The following is a 26,614-nucleotide window of genomic DNA, read 5'->3' as shown; positions in this document are numbered from 1 at the left end:
GGTTCTCAAGCATGAAGAACACATTATTGGCTCTGGAGTGCAGAGTGTAGCCGTGCTCAAAAGGGTTTCACTCCAAAGTGAAGCAAATTCGTTTTGCAGCGTACTTGAAATCTGGATGGTGAGGAACAGGAGAAGCTAGTGGTCAAATTGCCCTGCTTGATATTTTCTTAGGAAAATTCCATATTCAACTACATTGGCTTCTGCATAAGTGATACCTCATTTAAAAAAAATAACTCCAGCCTTGGCCCTTCCTTATCTCCAGTCTCCTCTATTTCTACAACCCACTAAGAGCTGTGCTCCTCCATTCTTACCTATTGAGCATATTGAATTAAATTGCTCCATCACTGGAAGCCTTCAACTCTAAGCTAAATGCTCAACAATTCTCACCCTAAAGCCTTCTGCCTCTATTATGCTCTTCTGTGCTTTACGACACTTCTTAGAACTTGCTGTGCAAAATGTTTGGTCACCTGCCCTAACTTCTCCTTATGTGGTTCAGTATCAAATTTTTGTTTGATAACTCTCCTCTTTATGTTAAAGGTCAACATTAATCTCAAAAGTGAAGTGGGAACTACAAGTAAAAATTATAGCATTTCTAATTTGGTTTTATTACACATCTTGATTAAGATCAGCAGTTTACTGAATGGTTAAGTATGTTCATTTCACCATTTTAGAGAAGAGCATGTTAATTTGCTATTCAGTGGGTCAAACTTCATTTGTCATTTGGTACAAAAAATATGCCCATAAGTTTATCATGTTCATAAAATTCACCAAAAAGAACGCATTTTATACTTACTGCATTTATACAACTTGTTAACCTTGGCAACATCCAGAGTGGACATCCCATAACGTTGTCCAATATGTATATTTGGATCTGGTTTGGGCACAATGGTTCTGCTTTTGCCATCTTTAGAAAAAGCATATCTGCAAATAGAAAGATGAATATTTTAACTGATGTTTAGTGTACGATTTCCAGATTTATTATTAAATGTCAAAATTTGCCTGGAGAACATACAAGTCGGTATTCAAATAGGTAAACCTCTGAAGAAACCAAAAATTCTAATCTAATCAACCTCAACCATATCAGCAGACATTGGCAGTGATTATAATTACATCAAGACAATTCCTTTCTCAATTGGGGAATAAAAAGAATGGAACCTACCTGATGGGAAAAATGTTATCAGTAGGATCTCAAAGAAATGTGAATTATCACAAGTTTTCACACATCTTGCAGACAAGTGAGTAGCCACCCCATAAGTTAGGAACCACAGGGGTTGGAACCCCAGATATTCACGATCTATATCAATGATTTGGCTAAGGGAACTAAATGTCACATTTCCAAGTTGGCTGATGATGCAGAACCAAATGAGACTGTGAGAACAGTGGAAGATATAAAGGGCTTCAGGGAGATACAGACAAATTGAGTGAGTGGGTGATGGAATATAACATGGGGAAAATGTGAAGTACTCCACTTTGGTGCACAAAACAGAAAAGCAGGATGTTTTTAAAGGGTAAAAGATTGGATAGTGTTGCTGTTCAAGGGAACCTTGGTGCACTTGTACACGTTACTGAAAGCTAACATGCAGGTACAACAAGTAATTACGAAGACAAGTTCTATGTTAGCCTTTTAACAAGAGGATCTGAATAAATATGGAAGTCAAATTGTATAGGGCCTAATGATACTGCACCTGGACTCTCGAGTGCAGCATTTATCTCCTTACCTAAAAAAGGATGTACTTGCCATAGAGAAGGCGCAGTGAAGATGCAATAGACAGGTTCCAGAGATGGCAAGTTTGCCACAAAATTCTTAAAGGGCTCGACAGTCTGAATGGAGAGAGTACATTTTCCCCGGCTAAGCAGTCTAGAAACAGGAATCAGTCTCAGAATAAGCGGTAGACTGTTTAGGAATGACTTGAGCAGAAATTTCTTCAGTCAGAGTGTGATGAGTCTTTGGAATTCCCTACCTCAGAGGGCTATGGAGGCTCAGTATTCAAAACAAAGATCAATGGACTTCTGGAATTAAAAGATATTGGGACAGTGCAGAAAACTGGCACTAAGGTGGAAAATTAGTCAGGATCTTGATGAATGGAGAAAGTTTGAAGGGTTAGATGACCTTCTCTTTATTCCTTACAATGTTATGGAAGAGGGAGGAACTCAAAAATACATTCAATGTTGATTAGTGATGAGGTGACACCACCTTTAAGGTGTGTGGAGACAAGCCTGACTCTGTACAGAGCGGGTACAACAAAGTGCAGGAATAGAGTAAATTTGGGGAATTCTAAAGTAACATGGTCAGGGTCATTTTTCTGCCTTTGACGAGACCCATTTGTACAGTATTTCCCTGGTGTCCTGATGTCAGGGTAAGAGATATCACTGTGAACATATTGGACAGAAAAGAAATGAGCCAGAATAGATAGATACATGTTGAAACCAAAGGTATAGGAAAGAAGAAGGTTGTGATCCTGCAGACAGAGATTAAGGACCTAAAGACAATTAAAAATAGATTATTCTGAAGCTAATAATCTATGGATCATGTGGAACTATGCGAGAGCAGAAACAGGAGGAAAGAACTTGTGAGAAGGAAGATTTTGGGGAATTTTAGGACTAGTTCTGTGGCAGGAATGACCAGTTCATAGATTGAATTTGAACAGGGATGGATGGGTCAACTGTCCTTGTTGGCAAGTTAATTCCTGCACTAAAAATGGTTTGAACTAATTTGGTTGAGCAATACAATGCAGAACTAGGAAGGAAAAGCACAGTATGTTGATGTCTGCAGCGGGAGTGAGTGTGTGAAAGAATACAGATTAGATGGGATCATAGTGAATAAAAAGATATCTAAATTAGCTTTAGGATGCATAGGGTAGAGATTCATCTTTGTTCACTTGCACTAAACTCACAATTTTGCAATGGGCTGTACTTCTCAAATTTGGTTCCATTACTTCACTGGAGTACAATGCAATAGTCACTGCGACAAAGTGTGTTTAATGCAAACAAACAAGGACAAACCAGGTTAATAAACTTGTGAACCACAGCTACAAATGGTCATATAATGTGGTGAAAATAACAGACTTGTGTCAAAAAGAGGAATACCCGCTTAATATTCCTGGATATAAGACACTCTGGATAGTTAGGGATGATAAAAAAAAATATGGTAGCAGTTTTAATGAAGGAAGACGTAACAATGCTGGAACATTTTCTACATTTCAGCTGTGACTACACATACTTCAAAGGCTGTAAAGGACCATGAGATAATGTGAAAGGCACTATAGGATGAAAATCATGCTTTCTTTCTACTGTTTTAACATTCAAAACTTCCAGCAATTTTTGATGCCCTGATCTCCATTAAAACCATTGCTCTTTCTCTTCATGCTTCTCCATCATATGACCATAACCTCTATCTTTCCAAAGTTTACAGATATGATGGAGAGTCTATTATGCATTTTTTGTCAGATCTGGCTGCACCACATTAAGTGCTGTTATGCTTTTTTTTCCCCATGGACATAAGAAACAGGAACAGGATTAGGCCATTTGGCCATCTGTTCTGCCAACCAAAATCAACATGACTGATCTTTTACCATTGCTTCACTTTCTGGGGAGGGCAGATCGGATTATAATGTTGAAAAATGCAAGGTCCTCTATTTTGATAGGAACATTAGAAAGGCAGGGTCCTTGCCCATTTACTTAACCTGTAGCTTCTCATCTTCACAGCTGACACTGCCACCAAGCGTAGTCTCATTAGGAGACTTCAACATATTACAATTGATCTCAATCATTGATGTAGATTGAGAGAAGCTGGGGCCCCAGTACCAATCCCTATGGCACTCTACCGGTCATGGGCTCCTAATCCAAAAATAACCCATTTATTCTTGCACTTGGTTTCCAGTCTGTTAACCATTCCTCAATCCCTGTCAGTATAATATCTCCAATAACATGTACTTTAATTTTATTTAATAATCTCTCTGTGACACCTTATTGAAGACCTCTTGAAATTCTAAGTATAAAACATCTATTTTTTTGCCCTTATCCATCCTGGAAACTACAACCTCAAAAAAAGATTTGTCAAACATGCTTTCCTTTCCAAAAATCTATGTTGACTCTGCATAAATCCTTTTTTTTTTATTTTCAAAGTATTCTGCTATCCTTAATAATAGAATCCAATATATTCCTAATGATGTCTGGCTAACTGGTCTGTAGCTGCTGTTTTCTCTCCCTCTCCTTTCTTAAATATTGGAGTTACATTTGCTATCTTCCATTTGTGGGAAACGTGCTATTATCTATGGTATTCTGGAAGATGACAACTAGTGCAATCACTATCTCCTCGCCATCTTCTTCAAGTCATCCAAGTCCTGGAGATTTAACATCCTTCAATCCCATTAAATTCTCCGATACTAACTTTTGACTAATGCTAAAGACCAAAAAAAAAGATCTGAAATAAAAGCAGAAAATGCTTATAATCCTTGGCAGGTCAGGCAGCACCTTGGGGAGAGAAACGGTTTACATGTCAGGTCAATCAAAATTGGAAAAACATGTTTTAAGTTTCAGAGAAAGGGAGGAGGGGAAGGGTGGAAAAAACAAAGTCTATGGCTGTGGAAAGTTGGAGACCCAAGGTAATCCAGGTGATACAGCGCTTTCAAAGCCATCTAGATAATAGATAAATAAAGGCAGAGAGAGAAAGAAGAAAAGAGCAATTGCTGGATCTGTGAAATGTAGAACAGAGCAATTGTTGGAAATCTAAAACAAAAGAGAATGATGGATGTACTGAGTAGATCAGATATAGAAAAACTGAATTAATGTTACAGAATTCATCAACACCCCCGGTCATGCTTCAGCACTTCCACTTACCTCCCATAATGCATGACTGAAGTATAATCGTACGGTGTTCCTAAGTTGTTGGTGTTTAATTTAACAAAATTGTATCTTGCTTCTGTAAAATGAAACACAATGAAATAACTGAAAAACTTTTTTTACCCTTGTCAGTTTAATAGATGCTTTATTTTCAAGCAAGTCATTTAAGTTGGAGGCTCAAGAGACTACAGATGCTGAAATCTGGAGCAAAAAACGAAGTGGTGGAGAAACTCAGCAGGTCAAGCAGCAACTGTGGAGGGAAATGGACAGTTGACATCTGGGGTCAAGACTTTTTATCTAAACTTGACTGTGATCATCTTGGCAGCCCTGTTGGGCTCCATGGGGAATCTGCTGGTATAGCACGGGGACAACTGGCAGCAGTACTAAAGTTTATGTCTTCTCTTAGATCCGCAACTTGTGTGGATGACATTCAGTATTTTTTCTGGTTGCGTTTCAGTATCACAACCTCTTATGCTAATACCAATATTCAGAAAGGTGGCAAACAGCATCAAGAGCATTTAGCCTTCTCTCACTACTTTACAGGGGAAAAAAAACTTGCATTAAGCCAATGGCAAAATACTGCAATGCTGGAAATGCAAGACTAGCATTTGTTGCTCAGTTCCAAGCACCCATGAGGTGGGCTCATCAGCAAGTTGCTCCAAAAAGCCATCTCATAGACATTCCACAAACTCTCTGAGATCCACTACCTTCCTGGCTTTCCCAATCCACCTTCATGTTAAAATCCCACATAATTATCTTGACATTGTCTCTCTGACACGCTTTTTCTACTTTCAACTGTAACTTACAGTCTACATCCCGGCTGCTGTTAGGGGGCCTATATATAACTGCTACTATTGTCCTTTTACCCTTGCCATTTCTTAACTCCACCCATAAGGATTCCACTTCTTCTGACCCTATGTCCCTTCTTTCTATTGATTTTATATCATTGCTCACCATCAGGGCCACACCACCCCCTCTGCCTACTCGCCTATCTTTCCTATACACTGTGTACCCTTGGCCATTCAGTTCCCAATCACATCCGTCATTAAGCCATGACTCGATGATTGCCACAATGTCATATTTTTTAATCTGTAGCTATGTCACTAGGTCATCCACTTTATTTCTAATGCTACGTGCATTTAAATACATTACATTTAGACCAGTATCTGCTACCAATTTTGCTGTATTTCTATTGTTCAGCAAATTATCCCGTCTTTTCACCTGCCTTGTCCCTCTTACCATCTTTGCTGCACGCTGTCTTGGACTTGTTTCTATATGCTTCTTCCTCTATCCTAACATCCTGGTTTCCTTCCCCCTGCCAAGTTAGTTTAAACCCTCCCTAACAGATACATTAAGCATTCCCGCCAGGATATTTGTCCCCTTGGAGTTCAGGTGTTACCCATCCTTTTTGAATAGGTCATACCTCCCCCAAAAAAGGTCCCAATGATCCAAGAATTTGAAGCCCTGCCCCCTGCACCAGCACCAAGAGCGTTAATTTCAGCAACAATTAATGCTCTTATAAGGGACTCCAGCTTTGAGACACTGTGTTGGATATGTCAATGGAAGTAGGGGAGAATAAAAAGAAGTCTTACATGCCTGTCATCAGAAACAAAAAATCCTGCAAAGTCAAAATTAGCATCAATGGGAGAAAGTGACTAGGTGGACAAAGCCAGGAGCAATGGTAGAAGAAATGTAATAACCTCATACCCATGAGGTAAGTGAACACATCATCACATCTCATAAGCCAACAAGTGAATCACTACTCAGCTAACAAGCTCTATCAGTCACTGTTCCATAAATCATTCATATATACCATACATTCCCATGCTAGCTTTTACCCCATCACTCACATCTCACAGTTTATGTACACTTCTAGCTACTCAATTAGGGCAGACATATCATACAAGTAGACTGCAACACATCTACACTTCTTTGTTGTGTTATTTACACTCTGCTTCAATCAACCCACTTGACCCGACAGCCCCTTCAATCATTCCCATGGTATCCTGGTCTCAAGCCATCAGATATTCCTTTTGTTCTATCCATACCTCCACCATCCTATCTATAACATGAAACTACTTTTTTATCTTTCTTTCCCAGTTCTGACAAAGGGTCTTTGACCTGAAGTGTTAAGTGTTTTTTCTGTCTGACCTGTTGAATGCTTCGTTTATATTTCAGATTTCCATTCGACTTGATCTGATATTCATGGCTCCCCATTCAGATGCTGTAACACTATGAAAATAGGTCAGAGACAAGATCTGTATGTGGTAAACAACCAAGTATGACTGGACAGTAACCAGACTAGTAGAAAAGGTAGCCTATCAGTAAGCTCCCCAGATGAGATCAAAAGAAAAGAGGTCCACAATGGAATGTTGATGTGTATGCATTTTAAGATACTTGGGGCATTCTCTAATCTGCCAGTGAGCTTCCGTGAGAATCTTAGATAACTCCCAACTTGGTAACAATTTTGAATGGAGCCTACGCTTTCTAGCATTGTGGTGGCCAACTCTGTGTTAACATTTGATGGCTGTGCCCTCAACTTCAACTGATCACAAGCAGAGGCTATTCAATAAAAAGGGCCATACTGCAACCTCTGAATTCTGCTATGCAAGCTCAGACTGCAGCCATCAGATCTCCAGAAAGCAGTGTTTAAGTGTGTCAGGAGCTGTGGCAGACTTGCAGATTAACTGATCTGCTCAATGTCCTGAGGGAAATGAAAGCAAATTCATTGAGTAAAAGTCTGAAGTCTTCTTTCTCAGTTGTACCATTCATATTCCCACCACTGAGGCTCCAACAGTATCTTTGCTGTTGTACATCAGCCAGCGTGCTTATACTGCTGCTGCTCATGCCAAGGTGGTGCATTCTGAAGTCAGACCATCTCAGCTCTGAGCTGCTTGAAACTGCTCTTCATGGGGGCTTCTTTGTTGTAAGGAAGCAGCATTTCACTACCGAGAGAGCATGGTGTATAAGTATTGGGGCATACAGAGGGATGTGGAAGACAAGTACAAAGAGTATGCATAAGGATTAGTTGACCGTTGGATACAGTTTTCGTCTTAACTGAATGTAACAAAAAAAACCTGTTGATCGACTTGATTAATGCATTTATGATCTGAAAAAAATGAGCATTAACAGAAGAATGGGAATGTGGAAACTGTCCCATTCAGGTTTAGAGTTGCTCTTTATTTCTATATAGAGAGTGGGCATACATGGGTGGTCAGTATGTAATGATCATTCCCAATTATAATTGACAATGATAAAGACCTCAATTCCCAAACTGATGCAACATTTATGGTGAAGTAACTATCCCAGTGCTCTAAGATGAGCAACTCTGAAATTGTTATAATGTGACTACTCAGCAATGGCAATGCCTAGCCCCAGATTTTCTGAGGTGTAGCTCTGCCTGGAACTATTGGCATTTCCCAAATATAACTGTCAGAAAGTTCAGAACTCCCATCAAGTGCATGCATACATTTAAATCGCAACCTTCTTGAGATGTCATTGCCACTAACATTCCTACAGAGTTTTGTGGAAGAGAATCAACTTTCCACAATTTCCCACCAGTTATGCTGGGAGGGCCTTTAAGATCAGACGTTCTTTTCAGTGATCAAAGTGGCAATATCACAGAAGCTGTAGGCTTTTCAAGCAGTTTGTGTTGGGAACCACACAGGTAACTTTTTGGCATATGATTCTAAATGCAAACACCATTGTACTGTTCTTAATGTAATTTTTGTGTGATTTCACCAGTTTTTGTGTGGATTCAATAGGATGTTAGCCTAAACTCAACCAAATGTTTAGTGTATCAAAAGAGGGTGAAATCCATTTTCTAAGTTAATAACTACTGGAGATCCATTAAACTAAAAGGCTGGTGGGTTAAGGGAGCCATAAGAAACAATAAGAATATACTTTTGATGCCTGAATAAATTAGTTGAAAATCAAAGCATGCACTTGAGAATATGTCATGGCCTGCTGTTTCTATCCTTGCAGAGCTGAGATTGACATAGCTGAAAAGATGGCACCAGTTCCAGAGATTCTGAATCACAAAAATTAGAACATTTGGATGCCATTAGCTCAGAGGAACTTTCTTTTCACAGATGAGTGTCAGTAATCATCACTTGAAAGATTACGTTAGCGGCAAATGAGGGCTCACTTTCCTTATGCCTCCAGCTATCATAAATATCAAAGCAAAATCCCTGCATTCACCAATGCATTCCTAACTAAAAGCTCCTAATCCTTTTATTTCAACTAGTACACACCAGAAAAATAAAGGAAAATGCAAATTTATAATCTTTTACCACATATTAAATGTCCAAAGATTTCCCTTTTCATCACTAATTGGTCCTATCCCTTTTAATTATCGCCATTTATTAACATGAATACTTCAAACAAGCTTACCTTTGGCAATATTATTAATTAGGATGGTGACATATTCATCACGGTCACTTCTACTTTGCTCGTGATTAAAACCAATAGTATGTAGTAACTCATGTTGTACCACCCCACGGGTTATACAACCATTTTTTTGGAGTGAAATAATCTGTACTCGCCTATTATATCCTACATTTGACCAGCAGCTAAAAAGAAACAGTTAAGATGAAAAAGTTAAATTAATATTTCTGTCTTTGAAATCTGCTGAGTTAGATTTCTTTTGATACCAAAATTGCAAAAATAATGCAAATTCTAATGAAATTATGAGAGAACTTCAATGGTTTATGAAATGGTACAATACTGGGTCATAAGTGCTAGCTTCAAGTTCAATTCATTCCCGAAGTTAAGTTAGGTACTCTTGGTCTAGGCAACAGTAGGGACATTTGCAACTTCCTTCAGTTGTCCCAGGAAAAGTTAAAAATTGGAAAGGTATCTGCTAGGAGTTACAATTCAGAGGGCCACGACTGAATAAAGTGAGCCCTGGATATTTTAGATAAAATCATTTTCAACAATGTTACTCTGATGGTTAATTACTTGTCAACAACCAAGAATTGAAATTCTTCCATGTGCTGTTTTATGTGCAATGGTTTTCAAGTCCATGCCAAATTCTTCTTTCCACTGTTAATCCACACAGATTGAGTTGGAATTGACATACTGTCTGAGCTGATAACTTCCCGTTTTAAAACATAACTTGAGAAATCTTCAATTTCAACTGTCCTAAAATTGTGTAATGTAGTTAAGTAATATGACATTGTCATTTGAAGCATCCATCAAAAAATAGATTTTTTTTTTCTATTCTTCCTCACTGTTGGAAAAGGATATCCACATATTATTCTTCAGAAGAAAAAAAACCCTCTTCAAACGCAGTGGCTAATTTCAGCTCTACTTATCCAGTGGAAACTATACACTTTAGTAGTTAAAAACAAATAAGTTAGTTACCTGCTCAGATCTCAATCCTTCTGTGTCAGTTCAGAATTCTGGAGGGCTTTGAATTTGAATTTCTGCATATTGGAGTGCTTTACATAATTTTAATTAGGATATGATACAAGTGCTCTTCTATCAGGCTGAACCAGCTCAGGTTATAGATTAGTGAGATAAAGTTGTCCCAGACAGGACGATTGCAGGGTCAGTAGAACCAGAGATGCCTCTGACCCTCCTCCCAACCCTCAAGGAAATGTTGACCTCTCATATTCTAGATAACTTCCTTTCCTTTTTGTCCTAATACCTCCTTCCCATGACATAATCCACTGAACATTGCTATATCTAACAAACAGCCTGAAATCCTTGACCTCTACATTTTGCAACAGGGAGTGGCATGGAGTTGGTTGTAACAAACTATTTTGGACCCAAATAGAGCTTACTAAATGCACTGTTGGCCTGAAACCTACCTGGGATTAAAATAAACCCTATAGTTGTAAATTTCTGGTAAATAGACAGAGAGGAAGGAAGCAGGGAATGAGGATGAGGCAAACTCTTTCAGCTCAAGCTGGATGTAAACAAATAATTCAGGAGTAATATCAAGAAACTAAATTTCAATTCCTCATTCTTCAACATACCCATATACCTTAGGATCTCCCTCCCCTTGCCCACAATGTAAAAATAAAAGCCAACACAAAATATATATTATAATTCACAGTTAAAAAAAAATCATGCACGTCTTCCAAGTTTGCCTGATCTTCTTCAGTGCCTGATGCAAGATGGTGGAAGGTTAATGCGATTCAATAAAGGAGGCAGGAGATGCTCTAGGGTGATACCTTCAGGCAATACCTAGGGCACTGTTTCCATAGTACAACTCTATGTCTCAATGAGATAAGCTCATCTCTGTTCCTCCTATTCAGAATGCAATAAATGTCTCACCTTGCTTCCACCTTCTAAATTATATGGCATATTTGTATATGACATATGTGGCTTTGACTCCAAAATCTAGTGATGATGTGATTTGATTTTCATTATTTTCCAGCTATTTTTTGCTGTCGCCTATGCAGTTTGCAGTTCTTGGGTATCCAAAATAAAAGATCACGGGTGAGCTTGTGGTGAGAGGGACAAAAACAGTCATGCTTTCATTATTTGCAACTTTTAAACTGTAAGAGGATGAAGCAGAATTTGGGATGGAGGATTAGGTATTACAATACTATCAAGTTCAGTGGCTTCAAACACACTGCAATTCCTTGCGATGCATCTTCCAGCAAGGGCAAGGACCACTGGGTAGCGATGAAAGTTGTGCCTCTGCCCCTCCTGTTATCTTCTGCTGCCTCCAATTGTGTGACATCTTCACATTCAGGAACAATTAAATGCCACCAAGCAGAAGCTTACTGTTCTCACTGAGCAAAGAAATGACATACATTAGCAGATCATTGTTCTCATTCAGCAATGAGTTGTCACTTATAAGCAGGTTGCTGTGTCTAACGGACACTAGAATGCAACCCATGGGTAGCATACAATTCTTCAGGAGCAAAAGGATGTTGTATATTTGTAGCTAAATGTTCTCCATGAACAGGCAATGCTGCAAATTGCTCTCCTGCGTGAGTAGAGAAATGGGGCATAGGAGCAGTACACTCTGCTTCTTGAGCAGGGGTACAGCATGGACGAATTCATCCGCCTTCTGAAAGAATAGAGGCATGCCCTCTGCCATCATGAGCTGAGTCTTGATCCTCACATTCCACCCCACCAGCCATCGCATTCAAAAGAATCATTTGTCGCAATTTCTGCCTCCTTTGAAACTAGACATATCGTCTCCACCCCTCTCCTGTCAGCATTCCAAAATAATCCATTTTTCAACGGGAGTTCTGTGAGGCTCTCTTACTGTTTTCCCTCAGTTGTTTCATCTGCTATTTGATGATGTTCTCACCAAGTCTTGGTACAGCCAAGTCTTGTCCTTCCTCAGTATTCCTCCTCTCTTTGATATTAGCTCTGTGAGTCCCCCTCTCACTCTTCTCCCTCTCGTTTTGACTGCTCTTCTCCTCGACAACGTTCTCACCACCACAGCCATGCGTCCTTCTTCATTTTGACAACTTCCAATTTCCTGGTCTCAACCACTTCATATTTACTATGTACATCCAGACTCTATATACTTCCATCTTTCATCAGGAAGGTCTTAGGGCCCCCCGCTTCTTTCTGCAACTCTTCTTCTGCTACACTAACAACTACACTGGTGCTACATTCTGCACTCGTGGAATTTGTCATCTTTATCAACTTTGCCACCATCTCCCATTCTGCCCTCAAATTCACCTGGACTATTTCTGACACTTTCCTTCCTTTTCTGAATCTCTCAGTTTCTATCTCAGGAGACAAACTATTCAGGAACATCTACTATAAACCTATGGACTCTTACAGCTATCTTGATTACTCAGCTACAAACAATCTGCTGGAAGAACTCAGTGGGTTGAGCAGCATCAGTCCTGATGCAGGGTTTCGACTGAAAACGTCGACAATTCCTTTCCCCCCACAGATGAGAGAGATATCTTTATTAGTCACATGTACATCGAAACACACAGTGAAGTGCATCTTTTGAATGTTCTGGGGGCAGCCTGCAAGTGCCACCACATAGCATGCCCACAATTTCCTAACCTGTATGTCTTTGGAATGTGGGAGGAAACCGGAGCACCCGGAGGAAACCCACACAGACACGGGGAGAACGTACAAACTCCTTACAGACAGCGGCGGGAATTGAACCTGGGTCACTGGCGCTGTAAAGCGTTATGCTAACCGCTACACTACCGTGCCTGCCCATACTCTATTTCAGATAACCCACACTCCATGTTCCTTTCCCACTCACACCAATCCAGCCTATTCACCTTTTCCATGCCTTCCCTCCCTTGTTATATAGACTCATTACCCTCTCCCTCCTGATTCCATTTGCCCATCATCCTCGTATCTATCCACTTGGGTTTGTTCTCCCTTAGTTCACCTTTTCTATCCCCTCCTCCTCCCTTACCTGGTCCCATCTGCCCATCATCCTTCCCTTATCTGGTTCCATCTATCACCTACCAGCCTCTGTCTCCACCCTGCACCCCCCTCCCCCCTTATCATCTTTCACCTAGCAGTCTGTCTCAACACTCCTCCTTCTCCCACCTGTCTCCATCTGCCCATCAAGTCTCCCCCCTTTCCCCAACCTGCCCCTGTCCCACCCTTCCCTCTCACTTCTATATCCTGGCCATCTTCCCTCTACATTCTCAATCCTGATGCAGGGTCTCAACCAAAAATATTAACTATTCCTTTGCCTCCACAGAAGCTGCTGACTTATTCCAGCAGTTTGTTTTTTTGCTCCAGATTCCAGCATCTGCAGTCTCTTCTATCTCCATTCCACAAGGATAGTTGCTTTTATGACTCTCTGGTCCACTCCTCTATCTCCAGCTTTGTATAGTGCCTTCCCTCACAACTGCAAAAGATGCAACACCCACTCTTTAACTTTGCTCCTTCCCACCAAGGACCAAATTAATCCTTTCTGGTGAAATAATGATTCATTGTATCTCTTCCAATCTAATGTACTATATTTGGTGCTCACAATGTAGTCTCTTCTTTATTGGAGAAACTAAATGTAGACTGGGTGCCTGCAGAGCAAAGTGCCTTTACTCAGTCTGCAGGAGTGACCCTGAGCTTTCACTACAGGAGATGCACTTACATTGTAGTCTGATGAAAGGTCATTGGCCTGAAACTTTAACTGTTTCTCTCTCCACACCTGCTGATAACCTCCACCATTTCTTTATTCTGTCAACGTTCTCCAATGTGAAACTGATTATTTTCTCCGGTGAAGTGTGCTCTTGCAATATTTACATTGGCAGACTCTGAAGGAGGGACCTAAGAAAAATAAGCAAGCCCATATGGTTAAATACAACATCTGTTCTTTGTTGCTGGTTGTGCAGGAGTGCCCACTGTATGGGTAGAATTGAAAGCAGTAATAATAGATGTGAGAGGGTTAGCCCAAAGTGCTGATACAGGGATTCATGACACTAAGTTAACCACATCCAATTGCTAAAGGCTACGTGAAGTATAGCGCTTCTGTCATAAGTTGTCATTAATTCTTTGTCATTGCGTACCTTGAAATGGTCAAATGGTACAATGAATTATAACGAAACTCACCTATACTTCCATGTCGGATAGCTTATTGCTGAATAAGTGTGAACTTCATTGCTTTGAAACATTATCTGTTTCATTGTGTGCCAATCTGGTCAATATATTACGTCTAGTAGTTTTTAGAGAACGAGAACTCTGGTAGGTGGTTAACAGTTTGAATGTTGGGCTGGCTTGAGGAACCGAGTCGCCTATACCTGCTCCTATTTTCTCATGTTCTTTAGGTAGGCAGGTTCACGGAAGGCCGAATGAAATCTGGCCAGGAAGGAATTTGAGTCTGGGAATAAAGAAGTTATGTTTTCACCAGTAGAGGAACTGAGATAGAATCAAAGGCACTATTGTGTTTGAAGAAAGTGGTCTCCAACAAAACCAATCTCAGTGAAGAACAGTGTCAAACAAGGCTGCATCATTATCTCGACACTAGCATCAACCTTTCTCATTGCAATGTTGCACCTCACTTCCAACAAACTTCCCATGGGCATGGGGCTAACCTAAGAAGCATTTAATCTACAGCAACTACACTCCAGAACCAAGACCACCCGAACCCCAGTAGCTGAGCTGCAGATGTTTATGATGGTGCATAGACCTGACTGGCAAGTTTTTCCAGACAGAGGGTGTTGGGTATATGGAACGAGCTGCCAGTGGAAGCTGTACAGGTGGGTACAATTACAATATTCTCCAATGATGCTCCGAACATCATCAATTCATTCACCTAAGCATGTGAGAGGATGGGCCTTGAACTCAACATTGGCAAGATCAAGAATCTTTACCAACTCGTTTCCACTGCTTGACTGTCCTCTGACAATAAAGATTCAGTAAGACCCTGGAAAATATGGACCACTCAGGAGCGACCTCTCAACGAAGAAAGACATTGATGATGAAATTTACCACCACCTTCAATGCACCTGCACAGCCTTTGGTTGATTGAGGAACCAGCATGCTATTGTCATCAGCATATATTCAGCAACCTTGGAAGATTCTACAAAGAAAACCTTAGTCTGCATGCTATAGAGAGCGACAGAGAGAAAATTTGATCCTCATGGATGACTTCCCTGCCAGGGTTGGAAAGGATGCAATTCTCTAGCAAAGTGTGATTGGCAAGGAGGAAGTAGGGAAAAGTACATTGGTATTTTCATTCTGACAAAATGCTTGGAGTACAGTCTTGTAACCGATACCCTGCTTAATCAGAGAGACAAGTTGCTTCATGGCAAATTTGTTCAGTTCCATTGTCTAAACAAAGGAATCCAAAGATGGAATCTAACAGGTACTGATGACTGTTGTACAATCTGTTCAGTTATCTCGTTAAAACACACAAAACTTTGACAGGGTCCAATGGGCTGAATGCAGGGAGGATGTTTCTCCTGGCTGGAGAAATCTAGAACCAAGGGTCACAGTCTCAGAATATGAGCAAGACCACTGGCCAGTATAGCTTCCTTTTCGTCATGAGCAAAAGGCACCCAACACCTGGGAGCCAAAGTGAAAGGAAAGAATTCTGTTGTATGAATGCGGACTGCTGCTTTCGTGGCTGTAGGGAGTCAAAGCATTGCTGTAATCTGTCCTCTAGCAGATCATAAGCAGGTGCAAATGTGCCACCCCAGAGCATGGATCTGCTGTTACTTCTCAGGATGACAGCATCCTTGATACAATCGTTGCCATTCACTAATTTCCTTTGCCTTTGAGCCAGCTAACCCATACTGGTATCATAGACTGAAGCATAGCCCTTCAGGCCAAGAACTATTCAAGGCTATCTTTACTAGTCACCTGCAATCTCCTTCGCTGAAAGACAGCAGCTTTCCATCAGTCAAGCTGCAACCACTGAGATAATACTGCATAGGTGTGCTGGATAGGCAACATCACAAAGATGACTGATACTACAACATGCACAAGCCTCATTACTTTAAACTATAAATTTCACAAGAAGCGTTTTGTGTTGGTTTCTATTTTCACTTTGTGGCCAAGTAAACTCCACCTCAGCTACAACAAGGGCAAGGTAAAGTGGAATTAATTGAGATTAGGGATTTGAAATTTCAGTTCTTGACAAGAGTTAGATGATTTTTTTTCATGGATTGTCTAAGTGGCTGCTAGGGGTGTCTCCTCTTCCTTCTGCTCCTCATTTACCAGTTCTTCAGCTGCTTGCTAATGTAATTAGCCCCATTTGAATAGAGAGTACAAATGATCACCCTAATACAATAGTGACTATCTCCAGGTCAGAGAACCCAACATAAAAACATTTAGCCATTGTTACCTTGATAGTCAATAGCAATGTAATCCACATCACGCTTTGTGATTGTAGGTTTTAGTGAGGTTATCTTTTCTGAAGAGTAGATGTTTATGCACAGTCCTCACTGAGGTTCAGGTAAGAGAATTCATTCCTGAATATCCTAATTTACATGGTCTCTGGCTGGGAGTCCTTCTTGCCATTCTTCTGCACACCATCCAACCCAACCCACCCCACAACTGCTTCCTCTTTCTAATCCCTCCTCTTCTAGTAGCTTGTTCTGACCTGTGTGTTATCTAGTCATTCTGCTCATCATCCTGCATTCTATAAGGAATGCCTTCTAACGCACCCACATCTAGAGCAAGTGGTTGATAAGAATGCAACTAAATTACGACAAACTCCTTTCAGCATTTATCACTTTAGACTTTAGTAAATTTTAAGAATTCTGAAAGGATTAAATTCTTGTAAAAACAATGAGCTGGAGCATTGATCAACAAAGCAACAGCTCATGTCAAATCAGCTTTGCTGGGTGATTGTCTTCACAATCTGACAACTCAGCACACTACCTGTAGTGGTTGAGTGTGGTTGTTAACTGCTGTATGTTATAATTTGTGGTTGCAGTTTTCTGTGAACATTATTGTAAATTTCAATCTGCAAATTTCTTATCCAGTTTTGATATTCTAATGATCACATTGTTACTCTGCCTTTTCTATGGAGTGGGTTTCTAGATTCTCTCAAAATCTGGCATCACTTTCAATAATTACAAACATAGGCATTTTTTTTCTCTGAAGCAATAACATGGACAATTTGCTTAACTTACAAATATACCAGAACATAAAGGTCAAAAATCATTTTAAATGAACAATGGCATTTTGTTGATTATTAAAATACATTGACTTTTTTGTTAATGATTAATGTCCTTCATATTCTGTCAGTTCCTTCACATAATAATTGCAGCAGACACAACAAAATATAGAGATTTGAATACCAACATTCTTCAGCTTACCCATTTCCTGAGATAATTTTAATGTAATCTCTTTGATGCTGCCTATATACGAACTTTATGCATGTTAGAATATCAAACTCCTGCATGGCATTGTGTATAAGAGTCTGTTGTGACTTACCTATAGTTACAAAAATACAAGTGTTTAATTTATCATTTTTTTTTACAACCATTCTGCACAAGCATATAATTTACATGCTATAGAGAAATATAATGCAATTATACAAAAATATAATGAAGGAAACCGGAACATGGCTACCATAAGCCAAATAGTTTTTTTAAAATCTGATGTTTCAATTCAAATTGAATGCTATGAGGCCAGTTTTAAGGCACATCGCTCGTGAAAAAGAAACAATGGGAGTCTAACAGATGTAATTTGTATTTACCACCCTGATCCATTTCCATTTCTGCCAGTGCTACTTTCCTGGCGATCTCTACATGAGTATATTCAACAACCATAACATATTAATTTGTTGGAATCAAAATGTCCAAAATGGTTCACAGTCAGACAAATAAGGAGATATTATGTTTGGTCAAAGAGATAGGCCTAAAAATGTATGTTAAAGGAAAAACATTAAATAAACAGGCAGAGTTTAGGGTCTTGGTAGTTGAAGGCACATCAATAATGGAATGATTAAATTCATAGATAATAAACAATTGGTTTCAGAGAAATGCCTTGGAGAGATTCATGAGGGTATTGCCATGACTAGAGGGTTTAAGCTATAAAGGAGAGGCTGGGACTTTTCTCCCTAGAGCGTAGGAGACTGAGGGGTGACCTTACAGAGGTATTTAAAATCTTGAGGGGCATGGATAAGGTGGATGGTCATAGTCCTTTCCCAAGAGTAGAGGAATTTAAAACTAGAGGAAATAGATAGAAGGTGAGAGCAGAAAGATTTAAAATGGACCTGACTGGCAAGTTTTTCAGACAGAGGGTGTTGGGTATATGGAACGAGCTGCCAGTGGAAGCTGTACAGGTGGGTACAATTACAATATTTAAAAAACATTTGGACAGGTATGTGGATAGACAGGGTTTACAGTTGGAAAAGGTTGGGCCAAATGCAGGCAAATGGGATTAGCTCAGATAGACATCTTGGTTGGCATGGATGAGTTGAGCCAAATGGCCTGTTTCCATGCTGTACAAGTCTTATGACTTAGAGTTACAGAGCCTATGACTCCAAGATATGGTCTTTGAAGAGGTCACAAAGAAAGAAGCATTGGAAGCATGAAGATATTTGAAACAAGAGTAAGTTTTAAAGTTGTGGCTTAGTTTAACTTTAACTCAGCAAGTACAGGGGTGATGCCTAAACAGATTTTTGTACGAGTTAAGGCACGACAGCAATGTTTTTAATAAATATATCTTATAAAATTGTGGTAATTAGTCACATGTACATCGAAACACAGTGAAATGCATCTTTTGCGTTGAGTGTCCTGGGGCAGCCCGCAAGTGTTGCCACGCTTCCGGCGCCAACATAGCACGCCCACGACTTCCTAACCCATACGACTTTGGAATGTGGGAGGAAACCAGAGCACCCGGAGGAAACCCACAGTCGCGGGGAGAACGGATAAACTCCTTACACAGACAGCAGCCAGAGTTGGACCCGGGTCGCTGGTGCTATAATAGCATTACGCTAACCACTACATTACTGTGCCTGCCTTTATGCAGAGAATAAGGAAATACAGCCATGAATGCATTGGAGGGGTAATATTCCTAGCTCTGAGATATTGATTAGGATTTCAGCAAGTTCATCAAGTAGATGAGTTGAAGCAGGAATGGAGTCAAATGAAAAATAGTAGCAGCCAAGAATAGCTCCTTGGGATCATCTAAGGTAATAGTGCAGGAACTAGGTTGACAATTCCAGCTTCTAGGATATACAAAAATCACTAGTAAAATTTTGTAAGTAAAATTGGAAGGAGTTTACTAAATTAGTAGGTAAATAGTAATTTGATGATCCCAAGGAGCTATTCTTAATGGCATGAGGAAGAAACTGCAGAAGCAAAGGATGTCAAGTAGTTGATTCAAAATCTAAGGAAATCTCAGATTATCATGGGTATATTGACAGAACTTAGCTAACAAGGCTAGTGAAAACATTTCTAAAGCTATTGAGAGCAATGGTTCACTTTGAGGCTAGATGGGGAGTACAGGATCCTAACTTAAGAATAGTGGAATAGTTCCAAGTGGACTAGTTCCAAATGCATAATGTCAATAGAAAGTCTACAATAAGAAGCACAGAGGAAACTGGCACCAACTTGGCATAGTCCTTTGCACAGATTTTGGAGCTCATCTCTTCCGGCATGTGATTGATTACCAGCTCTGTTCATACATTTTCGCGCTCAACCATGATGCAAACACCAATACACAATATCAATACTAATAATACATGGCGTCAGAGCACCCATACATCTCAGTTTGCCAGTGGAAGCTCAGACTGCAGATTGCTAAGGCACACCCCTGAGAGAATGATACAGGATCCATGAAAAACAAACTTTTAGCTCTCCAACAGAGCCTTGGCTGTTGCCTGCCTGTCAACCTCCAATATCACCACACTGGTTGCTTCCAGTGCATCTGTAATCTTCTCTTCTGAAACTCTGCATCCTACCACTTATTAGTTCAGTGTTACTTGAATACAATGCACTTTGTATGAAATGAAACAAAAGAATGACAATTTTCAAGTTATTTTGCATCTTTCCAAAAAAAATCGACTGGGCACTTTCCAATCTGGTTTGCACTTTCACGTCTAATGTAATTTCAGCATCAGATTCCTACCAAGTAATGTCATTCCATTTCCAAAGCATTGCCATAGAAATTAATCTACATTCTCCTGGGAACACAAGACGATAGCAGGAGTACACCATTTACCTCCTCAAGCCTGTCTCGCCATTCAACAAGATTATGCCTAAGCTTCCCCAGCCCTCACCCTCTCTTCTGTGTGAGTTCCCCATGGCCCTCAATTCCCCAATCTTTTAAATATCTATCCACTTTTTCTTTAAATACCCGCAACAATCCAGCCTCCACAAATTTCTGATGTAGACAATTTCAGAGATTCACCACTCTCTGCGACCAATTCTTATGCATCCCAGTTTTAAATGACCGCTGCTAATCTTGTAACTATGTCTCCCCTATGTCTCCTGGTAGAAACATCTCAACATCTACTTGTCATTCCTTAGAAGGATCTTGTATGTTCCAATAACATCACCCCTCATTTTTCTAAACTCCAAACATAATAGATCCAAGTTATTTATCCCCTCATTATAGTTACTAATCATTTTTAGTCTGCCCCCAATGCCCATGTTTCTTTCCTTAAATAAGGGGTTCAAAATCGTGCACTGTACTCCAGATGCGACCTCACCATATACAATTACACCTAATTGTTGGTCTATCTCTGGGATAAGTGTTTTCATCAGTGTTGGATTGGGACTCCAGTAAAGTAACTCCTCTCACTTTATAACCTCACTCACCTCTCCCCAGTATTGTCGTATTGACTCCCTGCCCACCATCATTTTTGTCCCCAGGCCCAATTCCTCCCTCAAATCGAGTCTGGTCTTGATCCTCCAAATTCCCATTGCCTGTTCTCTAATGTTTGGAGCTCTTGCAAAACTCCTAACAGTAGAAAGACCTCAAGTCATACCATGGAAACAGGCCCTTTGGCCCCACTGGTCCATGTCGACCAGGATGCCCATCCAAGCTAGTACCATTTGCCAGTGTTTGGCCCATATCCTTCCTAACCGTTCCTATCAATGTACCTGTCCAACTGTCTTTTAAAGTGTTAGTGTACCAGTCTCAACACGTCCTCTGGCAGCTCATTCCATATACAAACCACTCTCTGTATAAAAAGGTTGTCCCTTAAGCTCCTGTTAAATCTTACCCCTCTCACCTTTAACTTATGCCCTCTAGTTCTTGATTCCCCAACCCTGGGAAAAAGACTGTGTGCATTCACCCTATCTATGCCCCTCATGATTTTATACACCGCTATAAGATCACCTCTCAGTCTCCTACACTCCAAAGAAAAAAGTCCTAGCCTGTCCCTCAAATCCTGGCAACATCCTTGTAACTCTTTTCTGTACTCTTTCCAGTTAAATAACATCTTCCCTATAGCAGGGTGACCAAAATGAACACAATATTCCAAGTGCAGCCCCACGAGAGTCCTGTACAACCGCAATACCCTAACTGCTGAATGCCAGTGTGCCAAAAGCCTTCTTCACCACTCTGTATACCTGTGACTCTGCTTTCAGGGAACCATGTACCTGAACTCCAAGGTCTCTCTGTTCTTCTACACTCCCCAAGGCCCTAACGTTTACTGTGAAAGGCCTACCTTGATTTGACTTTCCAAAATGCAACACCTCGCACATCTGAACTTAACTCCATTTGCCATTCCTCATCCCACTTACCCAGCTGGTCAGGATCCCCCTGAAATTTTTGATAACCTTCTTCATTGTCAACAATACCACCTATTTTAGTGTCATCTGCAAACTAACTAACTATGCCAGCACCGACCCGTAAGGCACACCACTAGTCACGGGCCTCCAGTCTGAGATGCAATCTTCCACCATCACTCTCTGCTTTCTACCATCAAGCCAATTGTGTATCCAATTAGCTAGCTCTCCCTGGATTTCATACGATCTAACCTTCCAGAGCAGCCCACCAGGTGGAACCTTACCAAAGGCCTTACTTAAGTCCATATAGACCACCTCTACCACCTGCTCTCATCGACCTTCTTGGTCATTTCATCAAAAAAATCAATCAAGTTCATAAGACCTGATATCCCACGCACAAAGCTGTGCTGACTACCCTGAATCAACCCATCTTTCCAGATGCATGTACGTATATCTTAGCCCTCAGAATCCTCTTCAGTAACTTACCTACCACAGATGTTACACTCACTGGTCAATAGTTCCCAGGTTTTTCTTTGCAGCCCTTCTTAATTAGAGACACAACATTTGCTGCCCTCCAGTCTTCTGTCACCTCACCTGTGGCTAACCAAGATGCAAATATCTCAGCCAGGGGTCCCACATTTTCTTTTCTAGCCTCCCACAATGTTCTTGGATATACCTGGTCGGGCTCCAGAGATTTGTCTACCTTCATACATTTTAACATGTCCAGCACCATGGACCATCTCCAAGACATCCCCACTAACTTTCCCTAGTTCTGAAGTCTTCATGTCTTTCTGCAAGGTACAAATATTCATTGAGGACCTTGCCCATATCCTGCAGCTCTAGGCACAGATGTCCATTTTGGTCTTTGAGGAGCACTATTCTCTCCCTGCTTACTCTTTTTCTCTTAACATACAATTAAAATCTCTTTGGATTCTCCTTCATCTTCTCTGCCAAAGCTATCTCATGCTCTGTTTTTACCCTCCTGATTGCCTTCTTGAATCCCCTGCATTCCTTATGCTCCTCTTGGGATCTTACTTGATTTCAGCTGCATGTACCTGACCCATGCCTTCTTATTCCTGGCCAGGGCCTCAATATCTGTCATTCAGGGTTCCCTACTCCTGACAACCTTGCCCTTCACTCTGACAGGAACATGAGACCTTGAGCTCCCGCTAGCTCACTTTTTAAAGCCTCCTACTTGCTGGAGGTCCCTTTGCCTGCAAACAACCTACTCCAATCAACCTTTGCAAGCTCCTGTACAATATCATCAAAATTTGCTTTGCCCCCATTTAGAACCTGAATCTGTGGGGCAGTTCTGTCTCTTTCCAAGTCAAAAAAAATCAAAATTTTATCACATAACAATGCTTTTTCAGATTTTTGTCATCTTAGACAGTCACTTAGGATTGAGGATGAGTTACTTCCAATTGGGTTTTGAGCATTCTGAGGTGTCTGAAGAGGCCAAGGTAGGGCTCACTTGATGAGGCAGATACCTGACTGGGATCTACACTGAATTTCTTTGTGCCCCAAATGCATGGACTCAAGATTCTCCATCTCTACTTTAAGTGTCATGATTCAGGATTTCCCAAGAGTCAGTGGGGATGTTGCATCTTCTCTCCTCAAGGAGGTTTTGAGCATATCCTTCAATTTTTCCCTCTAACCACCTGGTAATTGCTTCCCACAACAGGGCTAGGAACACTGTGTCTGTTTCAGGAGTCTAGTGTTGGGCATGCAAACGACATGGCCTACCCAACAAAGTCAATTGAGTATAACTATGGCCTCAGTGTTGGGAATGCTGGCTTAGGCGAGGGCAATGATGTTGCTTTGCTTATCTTTCAAGTGAACTTGGAAGATTCTGCAGTGACAATGTTGATGACCTTCCCAGAGCTGTGTATTACCTGTTATATATATAACCCAGGTCTCAGAAGCATACAGGGATCACTGCTTCCCAGTACACCATGCATTTTGTGCTTCTAGGTGGATGGAATCCACACCATGATTCAGTTCATCACTGGGTGGGAAACAGTCGAGGTGTATCCTTGTGATCGTTTTCCCTGTGGAATACAGTGGGGAGGACTGCTTCACAGTTACTACAGTTGGACTTGTGTCCTTTCTTAAATGTGACCATGACACCTCTGAGTTGCCTAGTGTATCATCCTCTTCCCAGATGTGGATGATGAGATTGTGGATTTATAACTTTCAGCAACAGATGGTATTCTGCTGCTTTTTCAGTATCATGCAAAAAAATATTGTTTTCTTAGTGCAACATGATGATGACTATTACTGAGCCATTTTGTATTGCTCCAAACATTGAACTAGGCATTTCTGGGTGTGAATCACTCATTTGTGCCTGAAGCAACTTCTGCATCAAGGGTGGTTAGTATGATGTCATTTGCAATGGAGCTTGGGATGAACTCAGACTTGGATTAACATTATTGGTCATTCCTGGGACAACTGATATCAAGAAATTGGACTGCACCCATTTCTCACAAGTTAAAATACACCTATGTTCAGCATGAACTCCAAGTTGGGTTCGGTGCAAAATAGAATTTACCAAAATCAAGTATGAAATCTGGTTGGAGTGGTCAACACCCAGAAACAAGCATTAAAATGGGGCTACACAATTTCATGCATCTCCTGACACAGAGCAGTATTCAGAGAAGAGCATCAGGCCTCAAAAGGAATACTCTGCAAGGCAACTCAGCAATGAAGAGTTTGGCTGGAATGGAGGAGACAGAGGCTGCGGGGTAGGAGACAGTCACCACAAATACTCAAAGCACATAAACTTAGCTTAACAAAATAGACGACAGGAAGAAGGGAGGGAGGGAAGGGGAGGGGAGGGTGGTGTAGACAATCTGCCAGAGCCACCATAAAAAGAGCCTGGCATGAAGTGTCTACTGTAATACCGTTGTATCCTCTGGGAGTGAGACTTCCCATGAAATACTGAAATGCTTAAAGAAATGTCTTTGTTTCACAAAAAGTGTTAAAATGACACTATGGTTTACACTTATAGAATAGAGATTTGAGTTCATTAAATGGTATGCCACCCATTAGTAAATGTGGAGATTTTCTAGCAAGCCATTCACATAACTGAAGACAGGAATTATTGATTCATATGTCATTATCAGTGCAGATGGACGTGCACAGTAATAAGTATTTTATGCATCATTTAGCCTCTTGGTATAGTATTTTGGTGTTAAGAATTGTAGTACAGAGAAAGCCACTTGGGGAATTTTATTTTGCAGGCTCCTTATGGAACTAGTCTATTATTGGTATTGGTTTATTATTGTCATTTGTACTGAGGTACAGTGAAAACTTGTCTTGCATACCATTCGTACAGATCAATTCATTATACAGTGCATTGAGGTACCATAAGGTAAAAACAGTAACAGAATACAGAGTAAAGTGTCACAGCTACAGAGGAAGTGCAGTGCAGGTAGACAATAAGGTCAACGTCATAGTACAACTTAGTGACATAAAATTTAAATTTAAAAGAGTAGAATGATTATAGTTGAAGTAATGAGTAGATCTACAGAGAGCAGTTTGCAATGAGTCGTCACGCTTTGGCACAACCTTACTTAATTTAAAAAAAATTAAGGAGCCCCTTATAATCTGTGTGGTCAATGGCCACCTCATGCACTCAGATGGGAGAGGGGATTGTGCATGCTGAGCGGGAACATCTACCCAATAACCTTCTTTCTCCCTCTCCTTATCAGACTCTGAGTATTCTTACTGGTCCTCCTCTGTCAATGACTTGCTAGATGGTGCAACATACTTCTCACAATGAGGAAGTTTCCACATCTGCTTGGCATATACTTCAGGGCACTCTTGGACAGATGTAGGTAATCCAATCTCAACGTAAAGTGGCCAATGCCATTTTCCACTACCGTGCTGGCACTTGGTATTAATCCTTTGCTGCTGTGGTTAGGGAGCACACTGGTGTGTGGAGCAAAGTAAGTGGAGAATGCAAGTGGAGAAGCCTTCATCCTCCAGAATTCATCTCTCTAAGCAGTGCTGCTGCTGAAAATGTCCAGATCTCATCAGGATAAAGCCATCATGTTTGCTTCCTGGAAACATGGCATTCATCATGAAGAAATTCTTCTTGTGATTAACCACCACCTGCAGGGAATGGAATTTTTTTTTCTTCGTAAGATGTTTGGGATTATTAAAAGGGACTCCTTATGGACTTATTTCTTGAACTACTGGGAAGCCAGAAAAGCTGGCAGATCCCAGCACTTGAGATGCCATCTGGTCCTCACTGAAATAATTTCTTCATGAGTACAATGCCCACATGATCTCTCTAATATAGCATTGAATAGGAAACTGGGAAACATGACAAAGATCTGCAGTTGTCACTTGCAAAGTCCTTTAGCAAGGAATATATATGACAAAGAAATTTCAGCCTCAACAGTGGGAATAGTCCAGGCAGAAAAGCATGACTGGAGGTCTTCCTACATTACGTCACATATCTCAGTGATGGCAGCCATGGTAATACTGATCCAAGAAATACATTATTTACCAGAGAGGTCTAGGTTGGATGTGATGGCTTTCCTTGAGCATGACTTTGCCTCCTGGTTCGCCAACTCTCCTGGACAGCTGGTCATGGCCTTAACAACATCTTCAATTGGGGACTGCTGCCAGCAGTGCCACTCTGAATGCTGAAAAAGCACTCATGGATAGCTATTGCACAC

General features: G+C 40.7%; 1 protein-coding gene across 1 annotated transcript in view; it reads right to left on the bottom strand.

Annotated features, from left to right (window-relative positions):
• Positions 1-764: 764 nt before the first annotated feature.
• LOC127578005 (astacin-like metalloendopeptidase) overlaps positions 765-26,614 on the bottom strand; it is a 28,576-nt gene continuing 2,726 nt past the window's right edge. Inside the window, exons 3-6 of the mRNA XM_052029711.1 lie at positions 17,562-17,679; positions 9,235-9,413; positions 4,840-4,921; positions 765-921 (exon numbers count right to left, since the gene is read on the bottom strand). Of these exons, the coding sequence (XP_051885671.1) occupies positions 765-921; positions 4,840-4,921; positions 9,235-9,413; positions 17,562-17,679 (536 nt within the window). The remainder of the gene's footprint in view (positions 922-4,839; positions 4,922-9,234; positions 9,414-17,561; positions 17,680-26,614) is intronic.

This window comes from Pristis pectinata, chromosome 14 (genome assembly GCF_009764475.1).
Source record: "Pristis pectinata isolate sPriPec2 chromosome 14, sPriPec2.1.pri, whole genome shotgun sequence".
Classification (NCBI taxonomy): domain Eukaryota; kingdom Metazoa; phylum Chordata; class Chondrichthyes; order Rhinopristiformes; family Pristidae; genus Pristis; species Pristis pectinata.
This window is presented reverse-complemented; position numbering and strand designations above follow the sequence as displayed.